The sequence below is a fragment of the Pseudochaenichthys georgianus genome, chromosome 13 (genome assembly GCF_902827115.2).
Source record: "Pseudochaenichthys georgianus chromosome 13, fPseGeo1.2, whole genome shotgun sequence".
In the NCBI taxonomy this organism is placed as follows: Eukaryota; Metazoa; Chordata; class Actinopteri; order Perciformes; family Channichthyidae; genus Pseudochaenichthys; species Pseudochaenichthys georgianus.
Genome location: NC_047515.1, coordinates 23,790,240 through 23,804,754, shown reverse-complemented (window position 1 = coordinate 23,804,754; position 14,515 = coordinate 23,790,240). Strand labels below are relative to the sequence as shown.

The following is a 14,515-nucleotide window of genomic DNA, read 5'->3' as shown; positions in this document are numbered from 1 at the left end:
GAGAAGCACTCTAAGTATATGTCCGGTGTTAAGGATGATTCAGTGCTGGCTAAGGGTAGGTGGTGGTTTATTTTGTCCCTGAGAGTTATAATTTTATCATTAAAGAAGTTCATAAAGTCATTACTACTGATGGATGTAGGAATAGAAGACTCAATAGAGCTGTGACTCTCGGTCAGCCAGGCTCTAAAAAGAAACCTGGCATTGTTTTTATTTTCTTCTATTAGGGAGGAATAATAAGCTGCTCTGGCAGTGCGTTAATTAACACATTATGATAGAGGAAAATAAGATGTTTTCAATACTAGGATATTTTTAAGACCAAAATGATTGATTTATCAAAAAGAAGAAAATAAATTGAGATAAACTATAATTGGCTGCCCTTGTGTATGTTGAATATTTCTGTATTTTGGACTGTTGGTTGGGAAAACAAGCAATTTGAAGATGTTGTCTCAGGCTTGAGGAAATTTAAACAAGTATTTTTCGAATATTCTGACATTACATTTATTAGCAAATGAAAATCATCATTAGCTGCAGTCTCACTACAGACTGATGGAATGATTATTCTAGTCTTATGAGTATGTGAGGAGATAAAAATGCTCTGTTCTCTACAGCAACAGATGAAGCTCTCCACATGACCACACCCCCACCCACACACACACACACACACACACACACACACACACACACACACACACACACACACACACACACACACACACACACACACACACACACACACACACACACACACACACACACACACACACACACACACACACACACACACACACACACACACACACACACACACACACACACACACACACACACACACACACACACACACACTCTATAATTAGGGGCGCAAAGACCAGTGTTTCATGTTTCAGCTCCACCCAAATGAGCATACATGTCCACGCAAACAGCCATTCATCACAGACCTCTGTGTGTGTGTCTGACTCAACCTCCGGAAATAGTAGAGCTGATGGATAGGAGTTTAAAACCCTTCCATGAAGATCATAAACCCCTTTTCACTCTTTCTCAATTTCCCGCTCTCACTCTCTTTTTGTATCCTTCTTGCAATAAACCTGCTTTTTTGAATGCCTTCAGCCCCATTCCTACTTTTAAAGCCGGCCTGTGTGCCAGTGTGTGTGTATTTGGCTCTGCTCCAAAGTGACTTTGCAGTTTGAGGACTGACATGAAGCTATAACATTGTAGGCCGTCTCCTCACTGCTACATAAATCCTAATTTCCTCCACAGCACGCTCTGCCACTCACAGCCTGAACCCCTCTTTGATCGTTTTCATAGGGTGGGTAGGGGGAGCCGGGCAGAGGGGGAAAATAGTCTCCTGTTGTATTTTGGCTGTGTAAGAACATGAGGCCATAATGCTTCCTGACGGAGTGAGGAAGAGGACAATTAGCAGGGAACACAAGTGGGAATGGGAGTAGGGACAGGGGGTGTCTGGAACAAAGGAAGAAGAAGAAGAAGAGAAGAAAGAGAAGAAGGTGGAGATTTGCGGCTGTGGAAAATGAGTGAGACTGGGTATGAGCCTAAGCTGACTTCCATGCCAGATAGGATATACTACATTCTGAAGGAGGTATGACTCTCAGACCTTGGTGAATCATTTGAATGAATCAGAGGAAGTGTATGTTTGTCTAAGCTTTCGTGTATCAAGCAAGATGACCAATGAGACAAAAACTGCAGGAATGTGTAGCTGTAAGTCTAAACACTTTCCCATTCAAAACACTGTTAATTTATCCACACTCATAGCAGCAACTCTGATACCTGATATCTGATATACCCACAATGCAAATGGCTTGCCTGGTGACATAACTATGAATCATTAAACACAGTAGTATAGCTATAATGCTTAGTAACCAACAAGTAAGCTTTTCCAGTTAATTTACATAGTGTTATTATTTATTACTCATCAATACACATAGATTTGAATTTGTTTGTGTTTGTTTATGTTGGCAGTCTATACTGTATATATACAGTATATGGTGCAGACAAGGGGAAGTAATCAGGTAGCTGATTAAAGTGCACTTTGACACCAGATAAGGGCCGTTTAGCACTTCTGTTACTTGAACTTGATAACTCGTATTTCTTGGGTGTTCCCAAGAGTGTTTTCCTTAGTTACAGTTGGTGTGTAGACTTTGCAAGTTAACGTTTTGACCATACCACCAGCAAGCAGGTCAAATCAAGTTTACATGCGCTAGTGCAGCTGCGTACCTATAGTCTAGACAAAACATTGTACAATATATCAGACCACACTTGTCAAACTGACTTGCCTTTGCTTCTAAACTTGGCCATGGGATAAACACTGGGATGTTGGCGATAAATGTCTTTCAATAGCAAACACTAATATATATCTTTGCTACGTAAAACACCGAGCATAGAGTTATCAGGCTATCAGTGTCACCAAGTTATCAGGCTCATTTAGGAGGTTTTATGGCCAACGTTTCTACTAATGTTTTTCTTCTGCCTTTTCTTTTCCTTCTTGAACAAGTAAGGGACCGAGGGCTGTCAAGGCCAGTGGCAGCTGTGCCTTATTTGTATTCCAAGTAACTATAACTTCTAAACATACTATCTTGTTTGTATTTCAGAGCTGTTTTTGACTGCCTTCTTGTTTTCTCAATGCAGGTGCACATGCGGGCCGGACACGCAGTCACTCCAGGTATATGTGTGCTATAGTCTAAGGATAGAGGGTGTCTTTTTTCTCATACTGATATTCTGAACAATCTGTGCCGTTGTATTTGCTGTAAAGTGTCTCTACTGTAGGCTATTTTTATTGTATGTACAGCACTTTGGCTCGACCAAAAATCGTTTATAAATGTGCTATATAAATAAAACTTGATTTGATTTGATTTGATAGTGTAACTATTAACAGAAGACCTGAAATGACATGTGGCATCCAGAGTCAACACAAATATTTTGATCAATTTTACTAGCTGTTTGAGCTCGCCTTGGTTTGTTACAGACTTTCTCTGCACCACATGGTAAAGGAACATTCAAAACAGGCCAAGGTTTGCTTATTTAAAACAGGATTCAAATACATGAGCACTGCATATTTGAAGGTATTCTTTCCTTGACAGAAAGGGAAAAAAGTAGAGGGCTACCAAGTAGAAACCCATATATGGTCAGAGTCCAGACAGCATGAACCTGCTCTTTATTAAAGGGGTCACACTGAACACTAGTTGTGAGGAAACTGAGATGCATGGACAGATGTGCAGCTGGTTCTACTTTTTGTTTCATTCTGGACATATTTAACTTTTCTGTAACATACAAACTCAAGACAAAAAGTCACAACAAAAGAATGTACTGCCTTAGGCTAAAATAACATTTGAAGAATTTGTCAAACAAGGCATCTTACTTTGAGTCTGAACTTTCTGAACTTTTGTCCTGGTTTGACTACGGACACATCACGTGAACATGTTGTAGTGTTGAAATAGGTCTGACAAACAAATCAGATGTTTTGCTTTACCTGAGCTAGGTGCCCAACTTGCTGTGGGGAATCCAAGGTTAAGCTTAGATGAAGGATAATCCAATGGGAAAAAAAAGAGAAAGAAAAAAAACATCTACCGACAGAGGCAGACTTTCAGGATACCATCAGAAGAGAAAGATATCCTTTGATCCAGTGAGGTGAAGGGGTGCATGGACTAAACAGAGACAGAAAACTGCCGGACTAAAGCAGAGGCGGCGCAGTAAGTGTGTAAGGAGAGTGTGTGTGAGCTGTGGTGCGCAGAGGGCCGGGCGTGTTTCAGCTGGTACCGGTACTCACAGACACGAGGTGCAGTGGTTAAGCCTAGGGGGCTGAACCAGACACCAGGCACTCTCCACACCTGGCTAAAGCCCTACCCCCCACCTCTGAACCCTCCTCCCTCTTTCTTCCCATTTATACGTTTACTGTCTGCTCCTCCAACTTTCTGCCCTTCTGTCTCGCTGTATTCTTCATTCAAACCAATCCACTGAGCCCACAAACCTTCCTTTACTCCCTCCTCCACAAGCTCTTTTTGACTATGCGCTTCCTTTCTAACTTCAGGCTTCCCTGCTTTGTTTCCCCATGCAGGAGCTAATTCCAGTGTGACTACTTTATAATTATTGTTGTTGCCTATTTTATACCCACTTTAACTGCATTGAGGACTTTCAAACCCAACAATTTCTCCCTTTACCCTCTCTGCTTCTACGTGGCACAGTCTGAGCACCGGGGCGAAGGTAGTAGTTAAGTTGTTAGTGGAGGGCGGCGTGCACAGTTCAACTGCTGAACTTGTACATAATCACAGAGCACGGAGTGGAGAGAAACAGAAAAACATCTCTTTGCCTTTGCTCTTTTCTCCCACCTCTCTCTGTCCACCTCTTCTCTCTCTCATACTTTTATTTTCTAAATCATTTTTAACGTTATATGGAGTTTTTCAGCAGCCCTCTCCTATTACAGTAAGTATAGATATTCTTCCAACTTTTCCTCATGCTGAAAAAAATCCTCACAACTGTCCTTAAAGCAGAGATGATATATAGCCCAACTTTTTACAAGGCAAATTTATTAATGTGTCTTTTTTATATGACTTTCTTATTACATTAGTTCAATGCATAATTGTGTATCGCATTTTTACAAGTTTAGAGAAACTGAGTAAAAGTCAGCAGAGGCCTACATTTCCTGATTTGTATTTCCTGAGTCAAGATTAAAAAACAAAGCCCCCCTATGCAATTTGTTATTTTCTTTAGACCTTTTAAACCTTTTTCTAACATAGGTTTTTCTGGTTTAGGAATTCACATAATCAGGGGTTAATTCCTCAGATTTAATCTGACCTTCAGGGCCACCAAAGACACACAACTGTTTTCAAAGTTAACTGATACAGATGTGTAAAATTGGTGAAGCTCATCTTTAAACCTTTAAAACTACCTTAAAACCTCTAAATACAACATGGTAAGACTGTGTGTGTGTGTGTGAAAGAGCTATTCTTTAAAAGTTCAAAGTAGAGTGGTGTTGCAGGTCTCAGCACAGGCCCTATCTTCTTACCACAGTTTGCCCATGGGGTGTTTTTAAATTGTGTGAGTAAGTCTGGGTGTGTTCACCTTCGGATTGAAAATTAAGTAGCCTGTAGGCGTGGATTTTACAACACACAGGTACTTTTCTGAGTATAGAGGGCCATACATGCAGACTGACCCCATCTCTGTTTTGTTCACCTCAAGACCGGATTGGAAGAACAATATTATTGTTTGCCTTCGAGGGGTGGAGATAAACGGAGGGTTAGGGATAGGGTTACCCCAAGTGTACTTGAGGTCCCTGTGGACCCCTCTCTGCCACGCGACTCCAGAGTTCATAAGAAACTAATTACAAACAGGTCAGCCACCCGCTCAATCCTCCTCACCCAACACCCACAGCCTGCAGGCAGACGCTGAGATTACAGCAGCCAGAAACCACACCCTGACTAAACACACCTGCACCAAGATGACTGTTTCATTAAAACAATAATGAAATAACTTGCCGGCTATGTGCTGGTTTTTATGGCACAGTAGCTCCATTGCCCAAGGTGTACATGTAGACCTACAACACAAAGAAACATGTCATTGCCTGTTTAAAGACCTAAGTGACTGTAATAGGTTTTTGTTTGTATTATTGAATCCTATGTAGGGCTGCAACTAAGAATAATTTCAAACATGGATTGATTTGCTCATTAATCTTCCAATATTTTCTTGATTTATAGTATAGTCTATAAAAGGCAATACAACTGTACAAATCTAATCAGACAACTCATCATTTTAAGTGCAATCTAAAGAAAACGGTTAATGTTTTGCCTAATTGTAGTAGGAAGAATTAAGTCTGGAAATGTAACACCAAAACAGAAATGATCAAAAAGAGCTTTAAAGGTGCTGATAGGGGGATTTGTTACATTCAGACAGACATATGCCAGCTTTTTCCAGTCTAAATGTTATGCTAAATCCTGGCTACAGTACTGAGGCTGTACTAGATCTGACTGGAGACCAGCTAAACCAGTCTCCAGGGTCTTTAGCCACTACAGAATAATATCTTTGAGCTTCCCTGTGTCCCGTCTTTCTAAAAGCACTGATGCTTTTGAAGCTCTTGTGAAGCATGAATAACTGTCCCTCTGGACCCCAGCAGCATCCCAGACAGACAGACCCCATCCACACCAAACACACACATCATCATGCTGGTGGGTCCTGCCTGAGTGGATTTCTAAATATTTGACAAGCTTTTAAAAGCACCAGCCTTGTTTCCTCCAGGGTGTCTGCTAAATCCTGCAAATGTAAGAATTAAGAAACTCAGATGCCCTCTGACCTAGAAAAACACCGGGGATGACTTGGGTGAATGTTTCAGTACTGGACACTTGACTGCTTGTGTGCTCTTGTTAGCAGGTTAGCAGAGGGTCAATTCAAGCATGGTCCTCTTTTACCACATGTGTAAGTTCAGAAATAGGACTTAAAAAGAACAAATCACTTTCATTGAGGGATTGTATCGATATGATCCATATCATGAGCATTCCTCTACAGACGTAACAACAGCACTTTAATGACAATAACATTGGGATTGTGCAGGATATGAGTTTGTGCCTGGGGTCTCTTCTGGTATATCTTCAGCTCAAGTGGGATTACATGGTTAATTCCAATTTCCTATCTACTGAGGGCCATCAAATCTAAGGCACGGTTCTTCTGAAAATATGTTTTCCCTCGTAATCGGAGAGGCAGTTGGAAGCTGTGGCACTTTATCAGCATCAGGATCAGGCTATCTCTACTAAACACAGCAACCTACACTACCTGAACACACATGTGAGGAGACAACATGTGGTGAAGAGCATGTGTGTGTGTTTGTGCTGCATGTGAGACAGAGGCTCTCTTTCAAGATATTCTCCTCCACCCAGGTCAATTATATCACAGCCCACTGCCTAGGGAGGGAGAGACGGAGAAAGAGCAGACTCTCCCCAGACTAAAGCCAGCCAGGAGGTGACCTTCTCGTTTCAGTCGGACAGCAGGTAATGAACATTGACACACACACACACACACACACACACACACACACACACACACACACACACACACACACACACACACACACACACACACACACACACACACACACACACACACACACACACACACACACACACACACACACACACACACACACACACACACACACACACACACACACACACACACACACACACACACACACACACACACACACACACACACACACACACACACACACACACCATGTATACATCACTTCAGGGGACATTACATTGACTTACATGCATTTCCTGGAGACTTATCCTATCCTTAACCAACACATGCCTAACCCTAACCCTAACCCTAACCAAGTCTTCACTCTAAAATTAATGATCCCCCTCATGGGGACCTCCAATTTGTCCCCATAAGGGAAGCCAGTCCCCACATGTGACTATGTAAACAGATTTAGGTCCACACACACACACACACACACACACACACACACACACACACACACACACACACACACACACACACACACACACACACACACACACACACACACACACACACACACACACACACACACACACACACACACACACACACACACACACACACACACACACACACACACACACACACACACACACACACACACACACACACACACACCAAAACTGCCTAGTCCTAAAGATACCATCTACTATCCTTTCCTTTCTCTTTCCTTCCTCTCATCCCCCATTTATTTCTCCTGCTGCATTCCTTACATGCCTCAGGGAGACAGGGGGGGGCCTCCAGGACAGAAAAACAAAGACACACAACACACTCACAAAGGCACTGGCTGCAGCCATTGTCTGTGTGCACCGAAGAAAAGGTCTTGGTGCTTGAATACCAAATGCCCCACCACACCAATGCCCCTTTATCAAACACACATTTGCCCTCGCTTACTTTTACTCAGTGACACAAGAGCTTGTAGTTTGCACTGGATACTGTGACTGCTGTAAACAATTTTCTCCTGCTCCTCCCTAAACATTTTCAAGGCTACACCCTTTTTGGACCCACACACCAACAATAAACCATAAAACTCTGGCAGGGATTTTGATTTAAACTGAGCGATGTCATGAGATTGTAAATTAATCATAACAGCTTTTAGAGGTTGAGCTGCTGGTGTGGCATGAAAGGCCTGCAGCGGCTCTCTGCAGACCATCAATGCAACACTGACCTCTTCTGGTAGAAACACCACATAGCCACAACAAAGTACATCCAGATTTCTTTAAATTAGATTAAACCAATACAAAACTGTAAGGTCAGAAACATACATTTGCTGTAGTGATTATCTGCCCAAAGTCATTAAATAATGCTTGCACTGTTGGACATATATTCTCTGAATCAGTGTACTTATGAGGGCCAGAGTTGATAGTATAGTTGAAAGCAGGGCCACATAGCTTAGCGCTACATTAGCCGACTAATCCCTCTTTCTTACTCCAGCAAACCTAACCCCATGTTTCCAGGGTGCATCTGACACAGATAACTACTGGATTACAGAAGCCAACCAGGGCATGTGAAAACTCGGTGAAAGATAACCTTTGACACACAAGCAGCAAACCCCACAGGAACACACAGAAACAACAAGTGAAATAGAAACTTACCGAGGTGTAGTTGGTCTTGCCCATGATGTGGTTCTGGTTGTGGTTGAGGTTCTGGTTCTCCTGCTCTCTGCACTGCAGCCCAGCCAGGTGCCTCTCAAGGGCTGCCCAGTCCATGGTGGGCAAAGGCTCCTCCTCTACAACCTCGTCCTCTTTGTATCCCCCCATCCGTCCCCCAGTCCCTCCACTGCTTCCTCCTCCACTACCACCACCCCCGGCAGTGCTGCGGCTCCCCCTGCCTTTGCTGGAGCTGCGGTGGCGGGGTTTAGGAGTCCCTGTGCCACTCCGTGTACCGGGGGAGCTGAGCTGGTGGCTCCTGGGCAAAATCAGATTGCCGTTCTGTTTCAGTTCCTTTGGGACGGCTGCGACCGAGGTGGCAGTGTGTCCGCCGGAAGCCGGGGGGGGCGGGACAGTCTTCACATCCTCCAATTCTTCAGCGAGGCTGCGACTGTTCACTGTCTTCCTGTAGCCCTCACCAAGAATGTCCTCCCCAACAACAACGCCTCCGCCTCCTCCTCCTCCTCCTCCTCCTCCTCCTCCTCCTCCTCCTCCTCCTCCTCCGACGACGACGACTTCCTCCTGACCAGGAGGCTGTGGAGAGGTGTAGCCCTCTCCATACTCACTCTCCCACTCCTCTATCACCTTCTTCTTATACTCTTGGTAGTCCTCGTCCTCCTCGTAGTCCTCTAAGGTGACAAGGTCCAGAGAGGGGGAGGATTTGTAGTCCTCCAAAGTGGCCAGGTCAAGAGAAGGAGAGCAAGGTGTTACCTTGTTGGAGTTGGACTCTGAGCTGGAGCGACTGGATGCATCACTCCCCAGGTCCATGCCATCCTCCCGATAATCCTGCAACGAGAAGGGAACAGAACAAATAATGAAACTAAGGAACAAGCATGTGCAAGGACAGGAGTTTACAAATTGAGAAAAATAAAAGATAGGGGAGGAGGGAGAAGAAGAGGAAAATTAAGAGAATTTAAGGAAGTGTGTAGACTTAGATTAGTCACACCAATGTTGTGGTTGGAGACCAGCAACCACAAAGCACTTCCTGTCCCGCAGGAACTTCCTTTCTGCTCAGAATTATGTTGTCGTCCCTCTAAGACTTGTTTTCTGGTCTTCTGTTACACAACTGTACTGCACAAAAGCTTCCCTTAAAGGCAAGGCTTACTCATTACTTATTTTTCTCTGGTAAATGTGTACATGTGTGTGTTTGTGGGCTTATGCAACACTTTACAAACAAAGAAAAGGCGTAGTGCGTGTGGCTGGATATGTTAGAATAATATCCCACCACCCACTGCTACATCTGTACAGCACCACAGGGAGAAAAAACAGGGTGGTTTGAGTGAGAGTGAGTGACACTGACATGTCAATACTCAACACACCAAAATGTGACATGCACAGATGCGGCCAGGGTTCCTGATAACCTTGACTGTGTTGCTCCTGCAGAGACCCAATCACTGCCTGACTGATTAGTTCACAGCTAATGAAAACGTCTGTGTTGTTTACAACCCACCACAAATCTCCACCTGACCTGAGTCATCATTATTTTCCTACACAGGAGTGACATTTTCGTCTCACACCTCTTTTAAAAGTTAACGAAAAGCTACATTTCTCTAAAGGCCAAGAACAATTAACGACACGTTCCTACGTGATCGACATTATGAGCTGCTTTGGAAAAGAAATTAATTATGAAGATGGCAAATTACTGGTGTAGACCATCAAGATTTACTGTCGTTTTAAACAAGACCTTCGTGGATGAAATTGCCAAACTGTAATACAGTATTATCCAAATTATAAAAAGCTTTCTTGAGGTATGGCTATACTTAACCACACCTGCTCAGGCACTGGCTGTTGACGTCAAAGCAAAGAAAATATCTGTGTTAGGCAAAGCAATATGACTCAGCATCTAGGAGTCCAGATACACAAATTGCTGATGGGATTTAGAGACATAAGCTACTCTATGATGAGGGGCTTGCATTTATCCATGAAATGCTAGTGTGTCAAAGAGAAGAAGTGAAGCTGCAGCAGAGATACAGATGGTACCAGCTGCTCATATTGGGTCATAAAGCCACATTTCACCTTCGCAAGGTGTTATTGGATACTTTAAACTATATCTTAATGTTATGGAATAGGCTACTTGGCCTTGGTAACATATTGCATTGCCACTAGGGTGCTGGGACCTCCAGTGTGTTCAGGGAGAGTTAAATTGTAGTATTATTAAATCACTCATGAATTAGGAAATGCCAAAATGACAACCGTTTTGCCAAAATGACAACCGTTTTGCTTGTTACTCCAAAGTCTATAACATGTTTAATCCAATAATCGGTTCAAAGGGATCATTACCAACAATATGTGGGTTGTTGACATGAAAAACTCCAGGAGCCCCCATTGGTTTTACAACTGAAGAGGGAGGATTTAAGGGCACACAACAGTACTGGCCTACTTATGGCCTGATTCTCTGAAAACGTTTAGACCTGTTATTGTACAGCAATACGTAGTCACGATTATACAAATAACAAAAAAAACATAATGTTTAGCCTTCAAAATGTAGCAGAGTCCGAAGAATATATCAATCTTGCCTAGCAGTAGAGCGGAGAACAACCTTACCGACGTGCTCATCAAACGCGCTGGATCACCACACGGTCACCAGTCCCCGTGGTGTGTGAACCAGCCTGTCATCCTGGCTTTCTCACCGGCTCTAAGTGCTATAAAACCCCGGTTACAGGCACCGGGAGGAGTTTTTCTCCAAAGTAGGAAGAACGCTGAATGAAATCAGCGTAGTCAAATCAAATATCGGTCAGCGATCCTTCTTCTTGAACTGTTATCCCGATCTGTGCAGCCTCCAAAACAAGCGCTTGTTTTCCAGATATGATCGCGTCAATACATGATGGTCACATGAGCCCGATTATAATAATGTAATCATTTAAAGTGTGTGCGTATGAGCGAGGAATGCGCTGCAAGGCGGCAGGCTGGAGCGGTAAAGCTGATCCGCTGCGGGATTAACGCGCAGCCAGGCGGACCATACAGGCTGGATTTGGCCACGAAATACATGCAAATTGACAGCTGCACAGATCCCCAACCCGCAGCCGGGCGGGTGTCTGGGGGGCGTTTAATTTATGTCAAATACTACCCTCACAACTCTTCTCGTTGTTAGGTAGCTTGCAATGGGGCATCATAGCATACGCCCAGTCTTTGCGTGCGTCGAGTGTAGACTGCCACGCCAAGTGGCATTTCTACACGGATGACAGTTGCATGATTTCATCTGTCAACATAGGCTATCATGTCATTAAGTGTTGACATTTGATTTTTAGTGCAAACTATAGAAATGTGGATAATACGCGTGAGTTTCCAAAATGTGGTCATTCATATAGGCTACTTAAATGATGTAATGCTCCCAAAAAGTCCCAGGAGGCACCTGATATCCCCCCGGCAACAGCGGTGACAGAAACGCCTTAAAGCACACTATCACACGGAGACTGACACCCAATACAACCGAGACCCCCTTAGATTCACTACAGCATGTTACCAGACACAATTAAAGTGACCGCCTGCATTAACCTTACCGGGGCTACGACCTAAAATATACGATACTCACTGTCATCATCTTTGTAGCTTCCCCGTCGCGTCTCAAGACATTGTAAAGTGTAAATCCCAGCTGTGACAACGGCGACGCTGCTGACTTGTTTCACAGCAGCTTTATTTTAAGGGCGGGTGGCGGTGAGGCTGGCTTCGCTGGAGAAATTACAGAGAGCCGGTGAACAATTCAGTACAGTCATCGCTCTGAGTGTGTAGCCTAGTCCATGCACAGAGGAGTCCTGCCTGATTGGACAAAATAACGTAGATGTCTTTAAATCCCAGCAGGTCAACGCATCTCCTCTCCTCACATACAGCGATGTCCAACCAGCAGTCCAGTCCGCGCTCTCCCGCTCCCACGTCAGCTGGAAAATGAATAAGCTGCAAGTAAAGTGCGTCCCCTTATATTGTGGGCACGTTTGAAGACGCCTTTATCGCTCAGTCATTACCTAGAAACTTAAAACTAAGCGCACAAGAAGCATGCTGCTGCTCCCCGGCTGGCACAGGCTCTCACTATAACCGTGGCTCTCTGTCGCAGCTCTGAGGAGAAAGTGACGACGACAGAACACAACTAAAGCCCAACCTTCTGCACCCACTGACCTTGCAAATTACATAGAGAGAGAGATAGAGAGAGAGAGAGAGAAAGAGAGAGAGGGTGAGAAAAGAGAGCACTGACAGGTGAATTATTAAATATACATCTGGTGTTCGGATTTTAGAATATTTCTAGATCTGGTTTCCATAAAACCTCAGGGACCCCTGTTCTTATATCTGCTATTTGTCTTCACATAATATTACAAAGGCTGTCATTGTGTTCTTAATCAGAGTTTAGTCCACTTCATTACAATTCATAATGGTTTTCGATGCAACAGCCCTGCAATGAATCCAGTCTGTGTGAAGGTTATAATGTTCAGATCTTGTCATTAATACTTAAAGACGTGTAGCACCTGAAGGTGGCCACAAAAAGCACATTTAAAGGTTATAGCACAATAAAGACACATGGTTATATTAAAAACATAACTTCTTGTTCTACACAAATATAACTTTTTCCAGACAATAAGCACAAAGAGCAAGTTGATAAAAATACACCCACACATCAAATATCACGTATGCTTGCAGATTTGAATTAGATTACCAGAGCAGTAGGAATCCCCCACAGTGCAAGACAAGCTCACTATCTCTACAACAATCTGCACCAGGTTAGTCTCAACAATACTGACATTCCGCCTTCCTAGCCAATACTATAGAGTTTTCTAATTATGTTTGGCAGCATTGTAGACTTCTCTAACTCAACCCAGTACAACAACACCACAAACTTCTGCTTAGAATTTTTTTATCAGCCTATATCTGCACTTTGACAAAAAGAGAGAGGACATTATAAGCTTCACAAAGAATCAATAAGCCAGTCAGCTAAAAATGAATCAGTTAATGATGATTCATTGATCTTTTCAGCTATTTTTCAAGAAAAATGCCAAAAGAATTATTGGCTCCAACTGCTCAAATTGGATGTTGCGCTGCTTTTCTTTGTCGTAATCGAAAAACAAATGCAACTAAAGACCTCACTTATGGCCCTATTGAAGTTTAAGAAGAAGTTCAAGCTCAAAGATGATTCCAATAATGAAGGAAAAATAAAACAGATTGATTGCTAATATATGAAAAATGTATTATGATATACTCTAGTACAGGGGTCGGCAACCCTTTAAGGTAAGCCCTCTGCTCTGGCTCCCTTGAGCTTAGACAAAAATAAGGAAATAAAATAAAAGTATTTGTAGGACTATTTATATTTTGTTGTATGGTTGAAAATGTTTCGTATCTTGTATTTTGAGGTGATACTGTGACACATAAATAAAAAACAAAACGGTTTTAATTAGGTCAACTAAAATATGCGTCACATCCTGCTACAGTCCCGCGCAAGCGCCTTTTCTTGGAGGCGAATAACCTGACCCCCGGCCGGCTCGATGAGCGAACTATGGATAAATCAAAGAAAAGTACCGGAGGAACACAGGATTTAATTCTGTGTGGACAGAGTTATATGCTTTCACAGCAAACGATGCTGGTTTACCGGTATGTTTGATATGTAGAGAGAAGTTGTCAACGGTGCTGCAGCCTTTACGTATCGAGGAACAACAAGGGAGAGGAAGACAGCTGACGATCTTCAGTCATAATTCAATGGGGTATGTCATTTATTTCAGAAAACACTTTTTGTTATATTCCATGGAATGCTCTTAACGTCCCGATAGCAATGAATATATTAAATGCTTTGACAATAAATACATACAAAAATATCATCTGTGGAAGCCGTAGCGCTGTAAAAAGCTCGACCAATCATCTGAGCC

At 43.1% G+C, this 14,515-nt stretch overlaps 1 protein-coding gene across 1 annotated transcript in view; it reads right to left on the bottom strand.

Annotated features, from left to right (window-relative positions):
• The window catches only part of schip1 (schwannomin interacting protein 1), a 232,020-nt gene that overhangs the window by 27,614 nt on the left and 189,891 nt on the right, over positions 1–14,515 (bottom strand). Inside the window, exon 9 of the mRNA XM_034097141.2 lies at positions 8,619–9,458. Within this exon, the coding sequence (XP_033953032.1) occupies positions 8,619–9,458 (840 nt within the window). The remainder of the gene's footprint in view (positions 1–8,618; positions 9,459–14,515) is intronic.